This window comes from Hemitrygon akajei, unplaced genomic scaffold, assembly GCF_048418815.1.
Source record: "Hemitrygon akajei unplaced genomic scaffold, sHemAka1.3 Scf000057, whole genome shotgun sequence".
In the NCBI taxonomy this organism is placed as follows: Eukaryota; Metazoa; Chordata; class Chondrichthyes; order Myliobatiformes; family Dasyatidae; genus Hemitrygon; species Hemitrygon akajei.
Window position 1 is genome coordinate 5,842,055 of NW_027331943.1, and position 19,765 is coordinate 5,861,819.

Below are 19,765 nucleotides of genomic sequence, written 5' to 3' on the forward strand. Positions count from 1 at the left end.
TAGTCTGTCACAGGGAAGGGCAGAGGAGGACAAACTCACAGCAGCATTTCTAAAGCTCTCACAGGGAAAGACAGCTCACACTCTCTTGACAATGTGAAAATGGTGGGAAGTTCCTACACACCCGCTTACAGTTTGTGTCGGTCTAGTTGTCATTAACATTGAGAAGGAACAATGTCAATGGACGTGTCACAGGGAGCGAGAAACACGGCCAATCCTGTGATTTACTACCATTAAGCGAATGGATGTTGTTCGTGATCTGATGGAGTCTCCGATTCCCATCAGAAAGAACCACAGAACCTTCCTGTCCCTATGGAATTACTGACCAGTCCCCTGGTCATTTGTCACAATTTTTCGCATTCTGATTTACTCCGATTTTACCCAATTTCCTTCGCATTGAAACAACACAATGGAACAGTTTCACATTTCAGAGTGAGACAGAAATCTGGTTACCTCAACTCCTGGCACTTGTGTAGCCCCGGTCCCAGCCGCTTTATTCCTTCAAACTGAATGCGGCAGTTCCAAAAATCAAGGTGTTTTATTGTAACACAGAATCCGATGACATGAGATAGGACCGCGCAGTCAATCGGGGACAGTTGCATTTCACTGAATGAAAGTTTTTCCACTGATCCCAGTGTTTCCTGAGCCAGTCCACGATTCTGAGACTCAAACAGGTAGTGCAATGTGTTCAGGAGGTTCCTTGTATCATCTTCACAAGCAGAGATATTTATCTGGTGTATAACCGCCTCCTTCACCCAGTCAATCACCCGGCAGGTTGTTTGATGAGGAAATGGACCCAGAAACTCCTCCAGGCCCCGAGCTGTCATTGGGTTGGAGAGTCCAGCAACAAAACGGAGAAATACCTCAAATCGCCCATCTGTGGTATTGTGGGCTCCAGTGAGGAATATCAGGATATCCCCGGGATGTGGATTCAGGAATTGTGCGACTGCAGCTACAAACTCTTGGATGGTGAGGTGTGGGAATGTGTACACCACGCTCCGGGCAGAATCCTCTCTCTCCAAAAGCTCCATCAGGAACCCGGACAGGAACTGGGAAGGCTGCAGATTGTACTTGATCAAATCTCCATCTGTAAACACAATCTTCTTCTCGGACACTCCTCTGAAGGCCATCTGACCAACCCTGAGTAACACATCACGGGGGTTCTCAATCTCACGGCCGTGGTTTTTCAGGATGTTGTAAATATAGTAGGAGTACAGTTGGGTGATGGTCTTGGGAACTCGCTGCGGGTCTCTGACTCTTTGTGTGAAAAAGGGGCCCAGTGCCAGGGCGAGGATCCAGCAGTAGGAGGGGTGGTAGCTCATGGTGTACAGGATCTCGTTCTCCTTCACGTGTTTGAAAACAGCTTCCGCCACCGTCTGATCTTCAAAATGTCTGATGAAATATTTCTTCCGTTCCTCATCAACAAATCCCAGGATTTCAGCCCAGACACTGATCTTCGCCTTTTCCAATAAATGTAACGCAGTGGGACGGGTGGTCACCAGCACTGAACACCCTGGGAGCATCTTGTGCTGGATTAAACTGAACACAATGTCAGACACCTTGCACTTGAATGCAGGATCTATGCATGTGGACTGAGCTTCTGGGTCTCTCTGACTGTCAGCAAAATCAATTTTGTCATTGAATTCATCCAAACCATCAAATATAAACAGCAATCCCTCTGGGTTCTTCCAGACCTCTTTCAGGTTATTCCCAAAGTAAGGATACTGATACAGAATCAGTTCCTTCAGGTTTATTCGACAGTTAATAATGTTTAAATCACGAAATTTGAAACTGAAGACAAACTGGAACTGTTGGTATATTATCCCCGTGGCCCAGTCATAAACAATCTTTTGTATCATTGTTGTTTTCCCGATCCCTGGGACTCCCGCCACTGCTGCCGAACTCCCAGATTTGGATTTACTCCGGGAAAAGCTGCTCTGGAACAACTGATCAGTCCGGATTTTTTCCAGCTCTCCGCGGAGATGTTTCTCTCTACACTCCTCGTGGACTCTGCCTCTTGCCAGCAGCTCATGTTCCACCAGTGTCCGATCTCGAACAGTAGAAATGACCGTGAGCTCAGCGTATCGATCAACCAGCTGGAAAACCTTCACCTTCTCCCTCATCAGGATCGTGTTCACTCTCAGTGTTTCAGTTTGTGCCCGCAGAGTCTCCTTGTGTTTCTGTTGAACATCTTCCATGGGAACAGAGAACATATTCAAATTGTTAAATGGCTCATCTGACAAAGAACTTTATAACTGCATTTCATCATTCAGTGTTTGAGATTACGTGAATAAATTCAATGCTTCCATGGATATTAGGACAGAAAGGAAAGTTCTGTTCACAGACACCGGAATTGACAGCAACGTATGTCCCTGAAAATGTCCAATCCTCATTTTCTGGTTCTAGTTATTTGTGAAAGTGAACATTCCCCTGATTGCACTTTTTGAGGTAGCTTAAACAAGCATCACTCCCCACTAACATCTTAACTACATTCTACAGAGGAGTGGTTGAGAGTGTGCTGACCTTTTGCATCACAACCTGGTACTCCAGCTGCAGTGCTGCCGACAGAAAAACCTTGCAGATGGTTGTTAGGGGAGCAGAGAAGGTTATTGGGGTCTCCCTACCTTCTGTCCAAGAATTCTTTCAGAGTCGATGCCTCCAGAAGACACGGTACATCATTAAAGACCCCTCACACCCTCTCCATGAACTGTTTGTTCTTCTGCCATCAGGCAAACATTACAGGAGCATCAAAACTAAAACCACAAAATAACTAAACAGCTTCCTCCCACAGACAGTCAGACTGCTACATAGCTGCTCGATCTGACTCTGCTTTGGACACTTTTAACTGCACTGGACACTTGTAACTTGATTTTAACTGACATGTGGCTGTTCTGTTTTACTTTTTATTGTTGTGTTTACTATTTATTGTTGCGTTTGTTATGTTATTATTGCATTTCTCCTGGGGATACGCTGTCTCATTCTGCCCTGCAGAGCTGATGTAGTTATAATGACAATAAAGTTTTCGAATCTTGAATATTCTATTGCAATGCTGACTGCACTCCCATTACAACAACATTTCACTATATTTAAAGCATTGTTTACCTCATTGACAGAGGATGTTAATGTTGATCTGGTGTGGAACTATGGAGAGCAGGACACTGTGCATTTTGGCAAAGCTGAACACTGGGGAGTCACAGGTGTCCACTGCTCTTGCATCAAAACAGGAGCAGAATATGCGGGAAATACTCAAGTCGGGCAGCATCTGGGGGAGAATCACAGTGAAGTTGCGGATCGATAACCCATCGGAATGACAGGAATGAAAATGGGTAGTTTTCAATCGCAGTGATGGAGGATTGGTGGAAAGATGGAATCTGTGATAATGGAAGAAACCGCAAGCGTCTGTCTCAGTGATGTACATCGTGTCTGTGGGCGAGGGTGGTGAAGTCTTGGAAACTGCTACTCATCAGCGTTGCAGTGGGGATGTGGGGCGCTGTCTTATGAGGCCTCCGTCTGTCAGAGTCGACCGTGGATGTCCTACCCCTGCAAGCCGGGACACTCCGATATGGAGAGGAAGCTTTTGCCGATGTAGCAAGCTCACTCTCTCCATGCATTTGATGAACACAAAGGAACGGCAGAGACTGACACAGCTTGGCAGGATATGCCAGTCTGCGTTGAACACCATTTAACACTGACTTAGGGGCTCCAGGTCAAGAATTTTCCCAGTGGGTTTACTCCCAATCTCTTTCCCATGAGGGGTGGTTGCAAGGCAGCGGAGTTTTGAGATCAGAGTTTCCCTGTTCCTGGGTGAGCTGCCAATCACGGCTGATGAGCCCCATCTGCCCAAAGCGACTGGCTGTAAGGCATCAGTAACCCACCTGTGCCCCTTCTCCTGTCAGAAGAAACGCTTCACCAGGCTTAGTGGCTGAACCGCATGTGAAGGCCAGGAGCTGGACAGAGGCTACTTGCCACTGGGAGCATTTAATAGGACGTGGCAGCTCATCCGCACTGCCAACCCCCCGGGTATAACAATCTTAAGCAACCAAAGGGCACTGTATTATTGACAATCAATCGGTAAATTGGTTTATTATTATGACATGCACCACTGTAAACTGGAAAACTTTTCTGCATGCGATCCGAACAGATCATTACATCACATCGGTGCAATGAGGTCGTAGAAGGAAAAACGGAACAGGATAGTTCAGGGAAACAGTGTTTCAGTTGCCGAGAAAATGCAGTGCAGGCAGACAATAAGGTAGAAGGTCAAAGGATCATTGGGAGGTCAGCGTTGAGTTTTTTTGGGACTATGTTCCTAAACTGTAGAATTCAACACCTAAAACTGCTGTACTGTGCAGAAGTCTGAGGTGTATATTAGGACTGACACATTTTGTCTTTTATTTTCTAGTTTGCACTTTATCCCGTTGTGATGCGGTTTGAACGGTATCGTCTGGATGAAAGGTGCTTTATAAATAAGTTATTATTATTATTATTATTATTATTATTATTATTATTATTATTATTATTATTATTATTATTATTATTATTATTATTATTATCTTAGCCTAAACTGATAAAACCTGAGGTAAGGGCATGGCCAAGCACACTCATGTCTCAATTGATAGGAAAATTCAGACTATTTTCGTGGTGTATAGTATTGAGGGTTTTCGAAGATTTACACAAGTATTGCCGTGTGGGCCTAATTTATTAATACTATTCTGTAAAGCCTTTAGGATGATACCAGTTAATGATATTAAGATTGGGATAACGAATACCCTGTTCCTGTTCCATAGTCATTCATTTTGTCCTTTTAATTCAACATATTTCTGGCATTTTTTTACTAATTCATTTCTGTAAGTTATGTGTGTTTGGAATGGCTATATACATTTAAAAAGTTGCTTTTGCTTGTTTATTCTGTAAAATTACATCCGAACGCATATCATGGATTACGCTATCTGAAATAATGATCGGACGCAGTATGATATGAAGGACTCCGATAGGACTCTAAAAGTGGAGCAGGCTTGTACTTACTGCAAGTTGTGGTGTTTCTCATCAGTTGTAGTTTAAGCAATGTTTTTGTGAATGTTGTCCACCACTTGATTGTGCTTGTGCAAGTAATGAGATTCAGTTAAACTACTGCAGGATCTTGTAAAGTCGGATTGTTTCTAGTTTCTCTGGTAATTTTCAGCATATATCGTCTTGAACCTATTGGTCGTTTATTCTGTATTTTTGATAACTACATGTGTTAACAACCTTGTCTTGTATTGCGACAATGATCCCTTCTGTTTCTGGGAAGAGTTCTCCAACTCTGAGCCAGGGGCTCGACGCTTCCATTGGTTAGCGTTTTATGATAGTTTCTTCATTTTTTATGGGTTAAGCTTTCATTTTCGTTCAGTGATGTGTACCCCTTATTGGATTTGCATATGCTTGTACGGAGTGCTGAATCCTGCTTGCGTTATAAAAATATGTCAATAGAGCTAATTGTGGATTTCAGAAAAGGCGAGATGAGGGAACACAACACACCAGTCCTCATAAAGTTATCTGATGTGGAAAGAGTGAACAATTCCAAATTCCTGGCTGTCAGTATCTCCCACTATCTAACCTGGACCCAATATATCGATGCAGCTACAAAGAAGGCACAACAGTGACTATATTTCATCAGGAGTTTCCAACATCACTCGAATATTTCTACAGGTGTAACTTGGAGAGCATTGTAACTGGATGCATCACCGTCTGGTTCATGGGGACTACTGTACAGGATCGGAGTAAGGCGCACACTCAACGATTCAGGAACAACTTCTCCTCTGACTTCCAGTTTCTGAATGGACATTGGACCCATCGATACTGTTTCACTAATCTCTTTTTAAATTTCTATTTCTGCACTACTTATTTAGTTTAATATTTCACATAATCACACAGACATGCATAGTTCTATATGTTCAACTTCCAGGCAGCTTTGCTGCACAGCCAGATCCACTGTCTGACAGGCCACGTACCTCGCATGGAGAACTCCAGGTTACCGAAAGCAGTACTCTACGGAGAACTCTGTCAGGGCAAGAGAGATCGTGGTGCCCCGCGCAGGAGGTACAAGGACCAAATTAAGCAGAGGCTCTCTCAGGCAAATATGGAGGTCAATGAGTGGCAGCCGCTGATCCACGGAAAAGCCAGGAATTCTGAGGAACCCAGAAGAGCGACTGCTGAAAAGAAGAGGGGATGCAAGAAGGATCCAACTACCCAAGCGCCTGCATCCCAGCTGTCCCTCTGTCCCAACTGCTCCCGGGTCTGCAGATCCAGAATTGGCCCCTACAGTCACCAACAATCGTGTCATCATCCAGTGCCACCACCCTCCCCCCCCACCTCCCCCCCCCCCCCCACACACACAGAGACACACACGCAAACCTATTTGGGAAGAGAACAGGATTTAGGGTATGTTCCATGATTATTAATGCTTGGTGGAACCCCGGAATGTCCATTCCCTCAAATCCTTTTGTTCCCCGGATCTGGAGTACCTGGTGCTGCTGTGTAAACCTTTCTGGCTGCCAAGGGAGTTCCCGGCTGTTATTATCACAACTGTGTAATAACAACATCCCCCAGCTGTGTGTTATTGTCACAGAGGGGGGATGATTCCCTTCAGAAGTCGGTCAGGACTTCCCAAGCCACAAAATCGGTATCAACAGTTCCGTGTGAACAGCACTTGCCGTGTGACCGACTGCTTACAATGCCGGTGATCAGCAGGAGCTCAAGAAATTCAGCTCCGATCTGTGCAAAGTCATCCAGGCAGCGAAACGACAATACAGAGATAGTATTCAGGCACAACTCTCCACCAACGACACACACAGCTTATGGCAAGGTTTGTACACCAATGCAGACTTCAGAGCTAAGTGCAGTGGTGCTGCCAACATCGCTGCCTGTCTCCCAGAGGATCTAAGTCTCTTTACGCTCGGTTCGATATCGCCAACACTGAGCCCCCGAGGAGAGCCGACAAAGCGACCTGCACGTTGGTCATCTCTGAGGCTGAAGTTCGCAGGAGTTTCCAACGAGTGGACAGTCGCAAGGTTGAGGGACCGGACGGCATCCCAGGGCGGGTACTCAGGATGCGCGCGGCACAACTGGCAGGTGTATTTACGGATATTTTTAATCTCATCCTCTCCCACTGTAGAGTTCCCTCCTGCTTCAAATCATCCATCATTGTTCCTGTACCTAAAACGACTAAGGCAACATGCCTGAACGTTTGGAGTCCTGTCGCACTCACCTCAGTAATAAGCAAATGCTTTGAGAGACTGGTCAAGGACTGCATCTGCAGCTTGTTACCACCCACACTGGACCCCCTACAATTCACCTACCGACACAATCAATCAACAGATGACACAACCGATCAACAGATGACACAACAGCCACTGCTCTGCACACCTCCTTAAACATCTGGAGAAGAGGGATGCTTATGTGAGAATGATGTTATTAGACTACAGTTCAGCATTCAATACCATCATTCCCTCCAGGCTCGACAAGAAGCTCAGAGACCTCGGCCTTGACCCTGCCTTGTGCAGCTGGATCTTGGACAGATCGCCGGCAGGTGGTAAGAGTGTGCTCCCTCATCTCTGCCCCCCTGCCCCTCAACACAGGAGCCCCTCAGGGCTGTGTCCTAAGCTCCCTCCTTTACTCTCTGTATGCGCATGACTGTGTTGCCACCCACAGCTCCAATCTGCTAATTAAATTTGCTGAGGATACTATATTTATTGGCCAAATCTCAAGTAATAACGAGGCAGCCTATACAGAAGAAGTCATCAGCCTGACACAGTGGTGTCAAGAAAACAACTTCTCCCTCAATGTCGCAAAAACAAAGGAGCTGGATACAATGTCGCAAAGACAAGAGGAATAGAGATAGGCTAACCCCCACTGATAGCAATGGATATGGGGTTGAGACAGTGAACAGCTTTAAGTTCCTTGGCATTCACATCACTGAGGACCTCACGTGGTCTGTACACATCAATTGTGTGGTGAAAAAAGGCACAACAGCAGCTCTTTCTCCTCAGATAGAACCATAGAACCGTAGAACATTACAGCACAGAAACAGGCCCTTTGCCCCTTCCTGGCTGTGCCAAACCATTTTTCTGCCTAGTCGCACTGACCAGCACCTGGGCCATATCCCTCCAAACCTCTGTCATCCATATACCTGTCCAGGTTTTTCTTAAATGACAAAAGTGAGCCCGCATTCACCACTTCAGCTGGCAGCTCATTCCACACTCCCACCACTCTCTGCGTGAAGAAGCACCTTCCCCAATGTTCCCTTTAAACTTTCCCCCTTCACCCTTAACCCATGACATCTGTTTTGTTTTTCTCCCCTAGCCTCAGTGAAAAAAGCCTGCTTGTATTCCTTCTATCTATACCCATCATAATTTTATACACCTCTATCTATCACCTCTCATTCTCCTACATGCCAGGGAATAAAGTCCTAACCTATTCAAACTTTCTCTGTAACTCAGTTTCTGAAGTCCCAGCAACATCTTTGTAAACCTTCTCTGCATTCTTTCAACCTTATTAATATCTTTCCTGTAATTAGGTGACGAAAACTGCATACAATACTCCAATTTCGGTCTCACCAATGTCTTATACAACCTCACCATTACATTCCAACTCTTATACTCAGTACTTTGATTTATAAAGGCCAATGTACGAAAAGCTCTCTTTAAGACCCTATCTACTTGTGACGCAACATTTAGGGAATTATGTATCTATACTCCCAGATCCCTCAGTTCTACTACGTACCTTTTATATTCTAACTTGGTTTGATCTTCCGAAGTGCAATACCTCACACTTGTCTGCATTAAACTCCATTTGCCATTTTTCAGCCCATTCCTCCAACTGGTCCAAATCCCTCTGCAAGCTTTGAAAACCTTCCTCACTGTCAACTACACCTCCAATCTTTGTATCATCAGCAAATTTGCTGATCCAATTTGCCACATTCTCATCCGGATCATTGATATAGGTGACAAATAACAATGGTCCCCGCACTGATCCCTGTGGTACATCACTAGTCACAGGCCTCCACTCAGAGTAGCAATCCTCCACTACCACTCTCTGGCTTCTCCCATTGAGCCAATGTCTAATCCAATTTACTACCTCACCATGTATACCTAGCGACTGAATCCTCCTAACTAACCTCCCATGCGGAACCTTGCCAAAAACCTTTCTGAATTCCATGTAGACAACATCCACTGCCTTGCCTTCATCCACTTTCCTGGAAACCTCCTCGAAAACCTAATAGATTGGTTAAACATGACCTACCACGCACAAAGCCATACCGACTTTTTCTAATAAGTCTCTGTCTATCCAAATACCTGGAGACCTTATCTCTTAGTATTCCTTCCAATAATTTATCTTCTACCGATGTCAAACTTACCGGCCTATAATTTCATGGCTTACTTTTTGAGCCTTTTTTAAACAACGGAACTACATGAGCTATCCTCCAATCCTCTGGCACCCGATCCGTGGATATCGACATAATATTTATGCCAGGGCCCCTGTAATTTCAACACTAGTCTCCATCAAGGTCTGAGGGAATACCCTGTCAGGTCCTGGGGAGTTATCTACTCTGATTTGCCTCAAGACAGCAAGCACCTCCCCCTCTTTAATCTGTATAAGTTCCATGACCTCCCTACTTGTTTGCCTTGTTTCCATAGACTCCAGTCCAGCTTCCTTAGTAAAGACAGATGCAAAACACCCGTTTAATATCTCTCCCATTTCTTCCGGTTTCATACATAGCCGATCCCTCTGATTATCCTTTTGCTCTTAACATACCTGTAGCAGTTCATAAAATTATCGTTCACCCTGACTGCCAAAGCAACCTCATGTCTTCTTTTAGCCCTCCTGATTTCTGTCTTAAGCATTTTCTTACTCTTTGTATACTCCTCAAGCATCTTATTTCCTCCCTGTTGCCTATATATGCTATACATCACTCTCTTCTTCTTTATCAGAGTTCCAATATCCCTCGATAGCCAAGGCTCCTTATTCTTATTCATTTTGCCTTCAACCCTGACAGGAACATACAAACTCTACACTCTCAAAATTTCTCCTTTGAAGGCTTCCCATTTACCAATCACATCCTTGCCAGAGAACAATCTGTCCCAATCTACGATTTTTAGATCCCTTCTCATTTCTTCAAATTTGACCTTTTTCAGTTTTAGAACGTCAACCCGAGGACCAGATCTATCTTTATCCATGATCAAGTTGAAACTAATGACGTTATGATCACTGGAACGAAAGTGTTCCCCTACACACACTTCCGTCACCTGCCCTAACTCATTTCCTAATAGGAGATCTAATATTGCATTTTCCCTAGTTGGTACATCTATATATTAATTTAGAAAACTTTCCTGACCACATTTTGCAAACTCTGACCCATCTCGACCTTTAAGAGGATGGGAGTCCCAATCCCCAACAATCACAAATTTCTGTCTCCTGCAGTTGTCTGTTATCTCTCTGCAGATTTGCTCCTCCAATTCTCGCTGACTGTTGGGTAGTCCATAATACAACTCTATTAATGTGATCATACCTTCCTGTTTCTCAGCCCCACCCATATGGCCTCAGTAGACAAGCCCTCTAATCTGTCCTGCCGATGTACTGCTGTAATATTTTCCCTGACTAGAAAAGCCACCACCCACCCTTTATACGTCTGCCTTTATCACGTCTGAAACATTGGAACCCTGGAACATTGAGCCGCCAGTCCTGCCCCTCCTGTAGCCAAGTTTCAGTAATGTCTATGATGTCATAATTCTATGTGTCAATCCAGGCCCTCAGCTCGTCTGCTTTTCCCACAACACTCCACGCTTTGAAATACACACACCTCAGAAGATTATTACCACCACACACAACCTTGCTATTTGTGGCTTTGCATGAACTACCAACATCATTTACTTTTTACCCCCGTTCCACTATCTACTCTGGCACTCTGGTTCCCATCCCTCTGCCAATCTAGTTTACACCCTCCCCAATAACACTAGCAAACCTCCCTGCAAGTATATTGGTCCCCTTGTAGTTCAGGTGTAACCCGTCTCTCTTGTACAGGTCCCACCTGCCCCAGAAGAGGTCCCAATGATCTAGAAATCTGAAACCCTGCACCCTACGCCAGTTTCTCAGCCACGTGTTCATCTACCAGAGCATCGCACCTTTACCCTCACTGGCACGTGGCACAGGCAGCAATCCGGAGATTACTACCCTCTATGTCCTGTTTTTGAACTTCCTACCAAGATCTCTGTACTCACTCTTCAGGACACCCTGACTCTTTCTACCTATGGTACCGATGTGTACCACGAAATTTGGCTGATCACCCTCCCACTTCAGAATGCTGTGCAGGCGATCAGAGACATCCCTGACCCTGGCACCCGGGAAGCAACAAACCATCCGGGAGTCTCTGTCACAACCATAGTATCTCCTGTCTGTACCCCTGACTATGGAGTCCCCTATCACTCCCGCTCTCCTCTTCTTCCTCCCTCCGTTCTGCACCGCAGAACCAGACTCAGTGACAGAGATCCGACTGCCACAGCTTGTCCCAGGTAATCCTTCCCCCCAACAGTATCCAAATTGGTATACCTATTTTGCAGGGGAATGGCCACAGAAGAACCCTGCATTAACTGCCCTTTCCCCTTCCCTCGCCTGACGGTAACCCAATTACCTGTGCCCTGTTCCTTAGGTGTAACTACCACCTGGAAGCTACTATTTATAAACTGCTCAGTCTTTCGAATGCTCCAGAGGTCATCCATCTCCTGCTCCAGTTCCCTAACGCGGACTGTTAGGAGCTGCAGCTGGATGCACTTCTTGCAGGGATCGTTGTCAGGGACACCGAATGTCTCCCTAACTTCACACATCCTGCAAGAGGAGCATTCCTCTGGCATATTCTCTAGACTGAACAAAAAAAAACAGAAAAAACAGAAAAATAGATGGTTGAGGACGTTTGGGATGGGCCCCTAAATGCTAACGATTTTCTATAGGGGCAGAATTTTGTGCATCCTGAATGGCTGCATCACTGCCTGGTACGGGAACTGTACTTCTCTCAATCGCAGGACTTTGCAGAGAGTGGTGCGGACAGCCCAGTGCATCTGTAGATGTGTACTTCCTACTATTCAGGTCATTTCAGAGACAGGGGGTAAAAAAGTGTTCGAAGGATCATTCTGGACCCAAGTCTCACCAAGCACAAACTGTTCCAGCTGCTACCATCCGGGAAATGGTACCAACAGGACCAACAGCCTCCGTGACAGCTTCTTCCACCAGGCCATCAGACTGATTAATTCACGCTGATACAATTCTATTTCTACAAGTGTATACATAAATACAGGCTCACTGCACACGCTTTACTGTAATCGTACTGCTGGCGCAGAAAAACAATTTTCACGACATATGTCCATGATATTAACCCTGATCCTGAAAATTTTTATCTGGCTGTTGTCTCATTTTTTAGATCTGTTATTCATCATCCTCATACTGTCCTCGTTCATATTATTCTAAGCGCGTTCCAGTGCACATGGGGTTTTCCAGAAATTACTATTTAAGTTCTTATTTTTCTTTGCATATTTCCGGATCCGTTTCAGAGCAGGATATTATACCAAACCAATACGTCAATATGGGCACAGTGAGTGGTCACCACCTTTGTTATATTTTTACTGTTCAGCTCTGTTTGGCAGATTTTCTTGATCCTTGATGTAAATTTAAAGTTTGTTCAGCCTTGCAGTAAATTCAGATTTTCTTCAGCCTTGAAGTAAATTTTGTTGGAAGGTTTTCCTTTATCACACGATTATCTATTTTCTTTGCTTATTGCTATCCTAAATACACGTTTCATACTCTATTGCATTGTATCCTGATGCTCTGTTTGATATTCTACCGGTTCTATTGCACCTTTCTTTATGTTTAATCATGTTTTGTACTTTCCTAGTCTAAAGTTCATGCTTATATATTTGGAAATTAGTTCCATTATTTGAATTATTTGTTTCAGCTTTACTGATGCAAGAGCAAATAATTTGAAATCATCAATGTATAACTGTGTCAAGGTATAATTCGTATTTTCTTCTGATTAGATACCTGATTTTGTCTGTTTCATTAAATTATGAGTGGGCTTAAAGCTAGACAAAACCATAGTGTGCTTAGTGAGTCTCTCTGGAAGATCCCTACATTTATTTTGATAGTGGTCGTTGTTCCTCTGTGGTTGTTAATAGGACGTTTATTTTACGCGAATGCTTCATCAGATGTTGCAGAAATTTCACAAGTATTGTATGAATTTTATATATATTTGGAACTTCTCTTAAACACACGAGGAACAGAATCAGATGTGTTTTTTTTTATAGACAATATAACACTGAAAGATTTCTGCTTTCCACAGGGTTTGAAATAGAATTACATGATCTTTTATCTGTTGTTCAAACCCGAACGGTATTCTGTCTGCTGTCCTATGAGTATATTGTGGTTATCTAAGTTGTTATCTGAGTTGTAATTAGTTACGGGATGTACGATGCTATAATTTTAGATATAAAATTGTCTTATTATTATTAAGAGCTAATAATAACATAGTAGGTGACCATTAGTAGTCTTATAAATGCAGAATAAAGCTGTCGTTTAGATTGGTGGTACATACCTTCAGCCTTTAATATGTTCTGCTCCATGGGAGTATGACAGAGAGGATATATGAGGTGGTTCGGGGTTCAGTAGCAAGGCTTTGGGTCGGGTTTGCGTCTTGCCAGCTTGATTGAGTTCCACCAGGAGGTGACAAAGGTGATGGATGAAGTTACGCATGGAAATTGTCTGCTTATATAATGGTAGAGTCTTTAACAAGATCCCACTTGGGAGGCTCATACAAAAAATTAACATGCTTGAGAACTGTGGGGAATTGTCCTGGCTGCCGGGGACCCAAACGGGGAGAAATTTACTGGCTGGCGGGTGGTGAATCGGTGAAATTATTGGCATAGACACCTCATTGAGTATATTTAAAATGCAGGTCGATATGTTCCTGATTAGGAAAAGTGTCAATGTTTACTGGGATAATGGGGTAGAGAGGAATTGAAGAGCAAATTCACTGAGCCGAATGGCTTAATTCTGCTCCTGGATCTTATGGTTTTCGGGAGCATCTGGAGTATTGCGTTCACTTCTGATTGTCCAGCTCTTGGAAGGATTGGAGAGGGTGCAGAACAGGTTCATCAGGGTGTTGCCTGGATTCGGTGGCATGTGCTACAAGTAGAGATCTGATAAACTTGCTTTGTTTACTCTGGTGATAGAATACAGATCTGACTGATGTGTGCAAGTTTGAGAGATAAGAGTTTGGGTCGACAGCCTTTATTTTGTTTGTTTATTTTTACATATGACTGGTGTCTAATACCAGAGGGCATTTCGTTAAGGTGAGATGGGGTAAATTTACAGCAATTGTGGGTAGATTTTTAACAGATTTGTGGGAGCCTGGAATTTACTGTCTGGGTCAACATGGCTTTGTGAAGGGAAGGTTCTGCCTCACGAGGCTAATTGAGTTTTTTGAAGAGGTAACAAAAAGCAATTGATGAAGGTATGGTTGTAGATGTGGTCTACATGGATTCAGCAGAACCAACAGCTGTATTAATAGAAAAAAATATATTGTAGAATATTCAGGCTGCAAAGAGAGATTCTTTGAATTGTTACTTGAATCCAGAGATCAGCGAATGATTAATGGCGAATTTTGATTCCCAAGTTTTGCCAAGTCAGAGACTAACATTTGAGATCTGGTTTGAACTGTGCATTTGATCACTCACCTATCAGCTGAGTGGGTAATTCAGATAAACCTTGGGCGATGTTCATGTATTTCTGTGGATCAGGACCTGTTTAAACATCCATGGAAACAGAGCTAAAATAATTAAAATAACTAAAATGTTTATCTCAATGTGCTTTGTGTTCAGTGCGTGGTTTTAACATACCGAGTTCCTGTATTTCCCTCAGTATTCTGTCCAACTTCGGTAACTCAGTCCTCCATGTCACAAAGGATTCCCACATCGTCCTCCGGGCCCGGGAGCCTTTGCCCATCACCAAACTGAGGAAGAGTCTGGAACTCTCTGCCCGGTTTCCCTTCTCTGTCAGTTCAGTGACTTTCTACAAAAGGAAAACAATGAATTTATTGTGGAGCAGACAGACAGACATGGAGAATGTGGAGGAAAGTATCTGTTCATGGCCCCAGTAGCTTCAGAACAGATGCAGTCACTGGGCTGCTGCCTCATCCTCCCTGGGTTCAGTCATTAACAGAGAACCAGTAACTGAAGGAAATTCTAAATCAATAGTGTGTAAGAATAAGGATTTACTGACACCCTGCAGTAGATGCAATGTGATTAATTTCCTCAGTCTGTCAATGTGCAGTATTACATCAACAAGATGTGACAACAAGAACGGAAGAGAGGGGAGAGAGAGAGCAAAAACAAATGGATCGTGGCTGACAAAAGTTTACAGTTGTGTGCTTAAATCAAAAGATAAATATTGAATCGAAAGGATACACAGGTGGGTGAAAGTGTTGGGTCGAAGCTGCTGTCATTAAAAATGAAAAGTCCTGAGACAGAGGTGATATCGGATTGGACGATGGAGATGTTTAGAAACTGCATAAGTAAAATGACCCTGATGATACAGGCCTGTTAACAGTAGCCAGGATGTGTGCTACAAATTACAACAGGAGAGGGAAGAGGTATGCAAAAAGGTGAATGTGAAAATAGTCATGGGGAATTTCAATATGCAGTTAGCTTTGGAGAATCAGGTCAGTGTTGAATCCCGAGTGACGAAATCTATAGAATGCCTATGAGATGGCTTTTGAGAGAAGCCTATGGTTGATCCCACTATAGGAAAGACGGATCTGGATTTGGTGTTGTGTATTGAGCCAGATTTGATTGGGGAGCTTCAGGTAAATAATCCCTTAAGAGGCAGTGATCATAAAATAGCAAAACTCACACTGCAGTTTGAGAGGGAGAAGGTAAAGTCAGATGGATCAGTGTGACAGTTGGATAAAGGAATTACAGAGGCATAGGAGAAGACCTGGGCAAAAATATATTCGAACATGACTAACAGGAACAATGGCAGAGCGAGAATGGCTGAAGTTTCTCGGCGCAATTAAGAAGGCTCAGGACAAATGATCACACAGATGAAGAATTATTCTAAAGGGAGGATGATCAACTATGGCTGACAAGATAGTTAAAGCAGCACGAAAGCAAAGGAGAGGGGACATAATATTACAAAATATAGTAGAAAGCTGGAGGACTGGGATGCTTTTACAAACCAACAGAAGGCAATTAAAAAGCCGTAAGTAGAGAAAATATGTAAGATGAAGGTAGGCTAGCGAATAACGTAAAATAGCTCCGCAAGAGGTCCGTCTGATATATGAAGAGTGAAGGAGAGGAAAGTGGATTTTGGGTCACTGGAAAATGACAGTGGAGAGGTACTGTCAGGGGACAAAGAAATGACAAAAGGTATTAGTAAGTGTTTTGCGTCAGTCTTCACTGTAAAAAATACACTACGACGTGCCAGATATTTGAGAATGTCAAGTGGCAGAAGTGAGTGTATTTGCCATTATTAAGGAGAAGGCACTCGGGAAGCTGAACGTTCTGAAGATAGATGAGTCAGTTAAGTTCAGTTCAGTTTGTTTATTGTCATTTAGAAACCACAAAAGCAATGCAGTTAAAAAATGAGACAACGTTCCCCCAGAATGATATCACAAAAGCATATGCAAAACAGACTACACCAGAAAATTTACATAACGTTTTGTAATCCCCAAATCCATAGTCCAGAGAGGCTGCTGCGTATTAATGTCGCGCTACTGTCTTAGCGCGCTCCCCAGAAGGGAGCTCCAAGTACACCAGACAAAACAAGAATACCCAGACACACCAAGTCAGGAGACCAACTCTACCACCCAACAAACCAAAAACTAAAGGTACAAGACCCGATCAACTGCACTCCATTGCTTCTGAAGAGACTGAGTGATGATCACTCAAGAATCACTAGATTCTGGAAAGGTTCCGGTCATTTTAAACTATAGGCCATTTAGTCTGATCAGCGTTTGAGAAGATGTCAGCAGTCGATAATTGAGGATAAGGTTTCCGGGTATTTGGACGCACATGATAAGAAAAAGGCCAACATCTATGGAAGGGAATCTTGCCTGACAGAACTGTTGGAATTTTTTGAGAGAACAGCATGCTGGGTCGACAACGGAGAGTCAGTGCAAGTTGTTTACTTGAACTTCCCGAGGACCTTTGACCAGGTACCGCACATGACGCCGTTTAACAAGAAAGGGGACGACAGTATGACAAGAGAGACACTAGCATTGATAGAGGATCCATGATTTTCTCCAGACTGATTTTGTCTGACTGTCAAAAAGCACAGAATGGAACAAACAGGGCTTTGTCTTGTTGGATGTTGGTGACCAATGGTGTTCTGCAGTGGTTGGTTTTGGGAGAATTCCTTTTTCCGTTATGTCAATGATTTGAAGGCTTTATGGACAAGATTGCGCACGTTACGAAGATGTGGGGAAAGACAGGAAGCGTTGAGGAAGCACGGATTTTGCAGCAGGACATGAATGATGAAGAAATGGACAAATCAGTGACTATTGGAATGTAGTATAGGGAGGTCCATGGCCATACACTTTGGCAGAAATAATGAAGACATAGAATATTTTTGAGAGTTCTAAAGTGTCTCAGGAGACCTGGTGCAGGATTCCTTCCAGGTTGAGTCGGTGTTAGGAAAGGCAAAAACAAATGTTAGCGTTCATTTCGAGAGGATTAGAGTATAAGAACAAGCACTGGCCAGATCTCACTTGTATATTGTGAACGGTTTCAGTCCCCTGATCAGTAAAAATACGTGATGCATTGTTGAAAGTCCAGAGAGGAATCAAAACTGGCAGATCCAGTGATATTAAACCTGATTTTGATGAGAATGATTCCTGGATGCGCCTGTACTGGCTGGAGTGTGGAAGGATGAGGGGAATCTAATTGTAACCTGTGGAATACCAAAAGGCATTGAGAGGATGTGGAGATGATGTTTCAAAGTGGGGAAGTCTAGAACCAGACAGAACAGCCTCAGAATAGAGGGACGTCCATTTAGAACAGAGATGAGGAGATTCTTTAGCCGAGGAGTAGTGAATCTGTAGAATCCATTGACACTGATAGCTGCGGAGACAAGGTCATTGGGTATATTTAAAACAAAGGTTGGTACCTTCTTGACTAGTCAGGTCAGCAAAGTTCACTGGGAGAAGGCAGGAGAATAGAGCTGAGAGGGATAGTAAATCACCCATGATGTAATGGCGGAGTAGGAAGATGGGCCTAATGGCCTACTTGTGTTCCGATACCTTATGGTCTTATGATGTGTAAGGACAACAGAAAGTTAAGGAATGTCAGTGCGGCCGTCTTTTGATGGAGATGGTTACTGCCTGGCACTCATGCTGTAAAATGCTGATCACTTCCTGAATGCAGGCATGGGCTTCCTCATTTACTGAGGAAATATGAATTAAACATTGAACCGTCTTCAAGCAACATCTCTCTCTCTCTCTCTATCTCTGGCTATCAATCCCATAGGATGATGATGGTTCCTTTCAGTCAGTTAGTGGGGTGGTACCCCACTCCTCAGAAAGGAACCGTGTGCGTGAGTGGATTTTAGGTGAGTAGGGCGTTGCACTGGTCCAGATCCACCCTCTCGACATCCCCTCCCGGATCCAGCAACCTGGTTGGGTCCAAGACGTCTGGGGGAAGTTCTGTTGCAGTGAATGGCCAGACCAAGCTTCGATGCGAGGGATGCCCTTTCCGCGCTTGTTTGCTAGATGACCGTTGACCCTAACAGAGGGGTCATCCACCCTTTGACAGGTCTTGTTTTTCGTCCCGCAGGGTGTCTAGCCACCCTCCTCACCAGGCCAGCATGGTGGGGGAGCAGGTTTAGTCACCGACCATCCGACCATGCGACAGGTAGTACTGGGTTACATGGTACCGGTAGCACTCAGACGAGTGGTCTGACCAGAACATACACCGATGATGGAACTAATGTAATCGGGGATGCAACTGAACATGGATGGGCTTAGGACATTGCTCTGAGAAACAAGAGGAATGGTGTTCTGGGTTTGAATGATGGATCTCCCGGAACAGTTACCAGTAGGGAATTGGAAAGGTTTTCCATAACACGAATAATGGACAACAATTATGGAATAAATCAGCATAATTCCCTGATGGTCCACTGTACTGTAAAATAATCTCTCAGTTTCACTGTTACCAGGTCTGAGGAGTTGCGGTTGTGAAAGAGATTTAACAAGAGATTTAAGAGAACGATGAGTCAGCTAACAGAAACGAGGTGCATTGGCTAACGGACTGGTGCACAGCCAACAACCTCTATCTGAGTGTGAACAAAACAAAAGAGATGGTTGTTGACTACAGGAGGGCACGGAGCGACCATTCCCTGCTGAACATTGACGGTTCCTCGGTAGAAATCGTTAAGAGCACCAAATTTCTTGGCGTTCACCTGGCAGAGAATCTCACCTGTCCTTCCAGCTCCATAGCAAAGAAAGCCCCGTAGTGAATCTACTTTCTGCGAAGGCTGAGGAAAGTCCATCTCCCACCCCCCATCCTCATCACATTCTACAGAGGTTGTATTGAGAGCATCCGGAGCAGCTGCGTCACTGCATGTTTCGGAAATTGCACCATCTCGAATCGCAAGACCCTGCAGCCATTACGGACATTTACACTACATGCTGCATCAGCAAAGCAAACAGCATTATGAGGGACCCCACGCACCCCTCATACAAACTCTTCTCTCT

At 44.1% G+C, this 19,765-nt stretch overlaps 2 protein-coding genes and 1 long non-coding RNA gene across 3 annotated transcripts in view; 1 reads left to right on the forward strand and 2 right to left on the reverse strand.

Moving 5' to 3' along the window:
* Nucleotides 1-19,765, reverse strand: part of LOC140721496 (uncharacterized) — a 1,502,390-nt gene that overhangs the window by 1,335,605 nt on the left and 147,020 nt on the right. The gene's annotated exons all lie outside the window — the stretch shown is intronic.
* The window catches only part of LOC140721492 (uncharacterized), a 692,273-nt gene that overhangs the window by 624,066 nt on the left and 48,442 nt on the right, over nucleotides 1-19,765 (forward strand). The window lies entirely within an intron of this gene.
* Nucleotides 1-19,765, reverse strand: part of LOC140721517 (NACHT, LRR and PYD domains-containing protein 3-like) — a 47,344-nt gene that overhangs the window by 3,485 nt on the left and 24,094 nt on the right. Inside the window, exons 7-9 of the mRNA XM_073036332.1 lie at nucleotides 14,916-15,087; nucleotides 14,754-14,819; nucleotides 451-2,188 (exon numbers count right to left, since the gene is read on the reverse strand). Coding sequence (XP_072892433.1) covers nucleotides 451-2,188; nucleotides 14,754-14,819; nucleotides 14,916-15,087 — 1,976 coding nt within the window. The remainder of the gene's footprint in view (nucleotides 1-450; nucleotides 2,189-14,753; nucleotides 14,820-14,915; nucleotides 15,088-19,765) is intronic.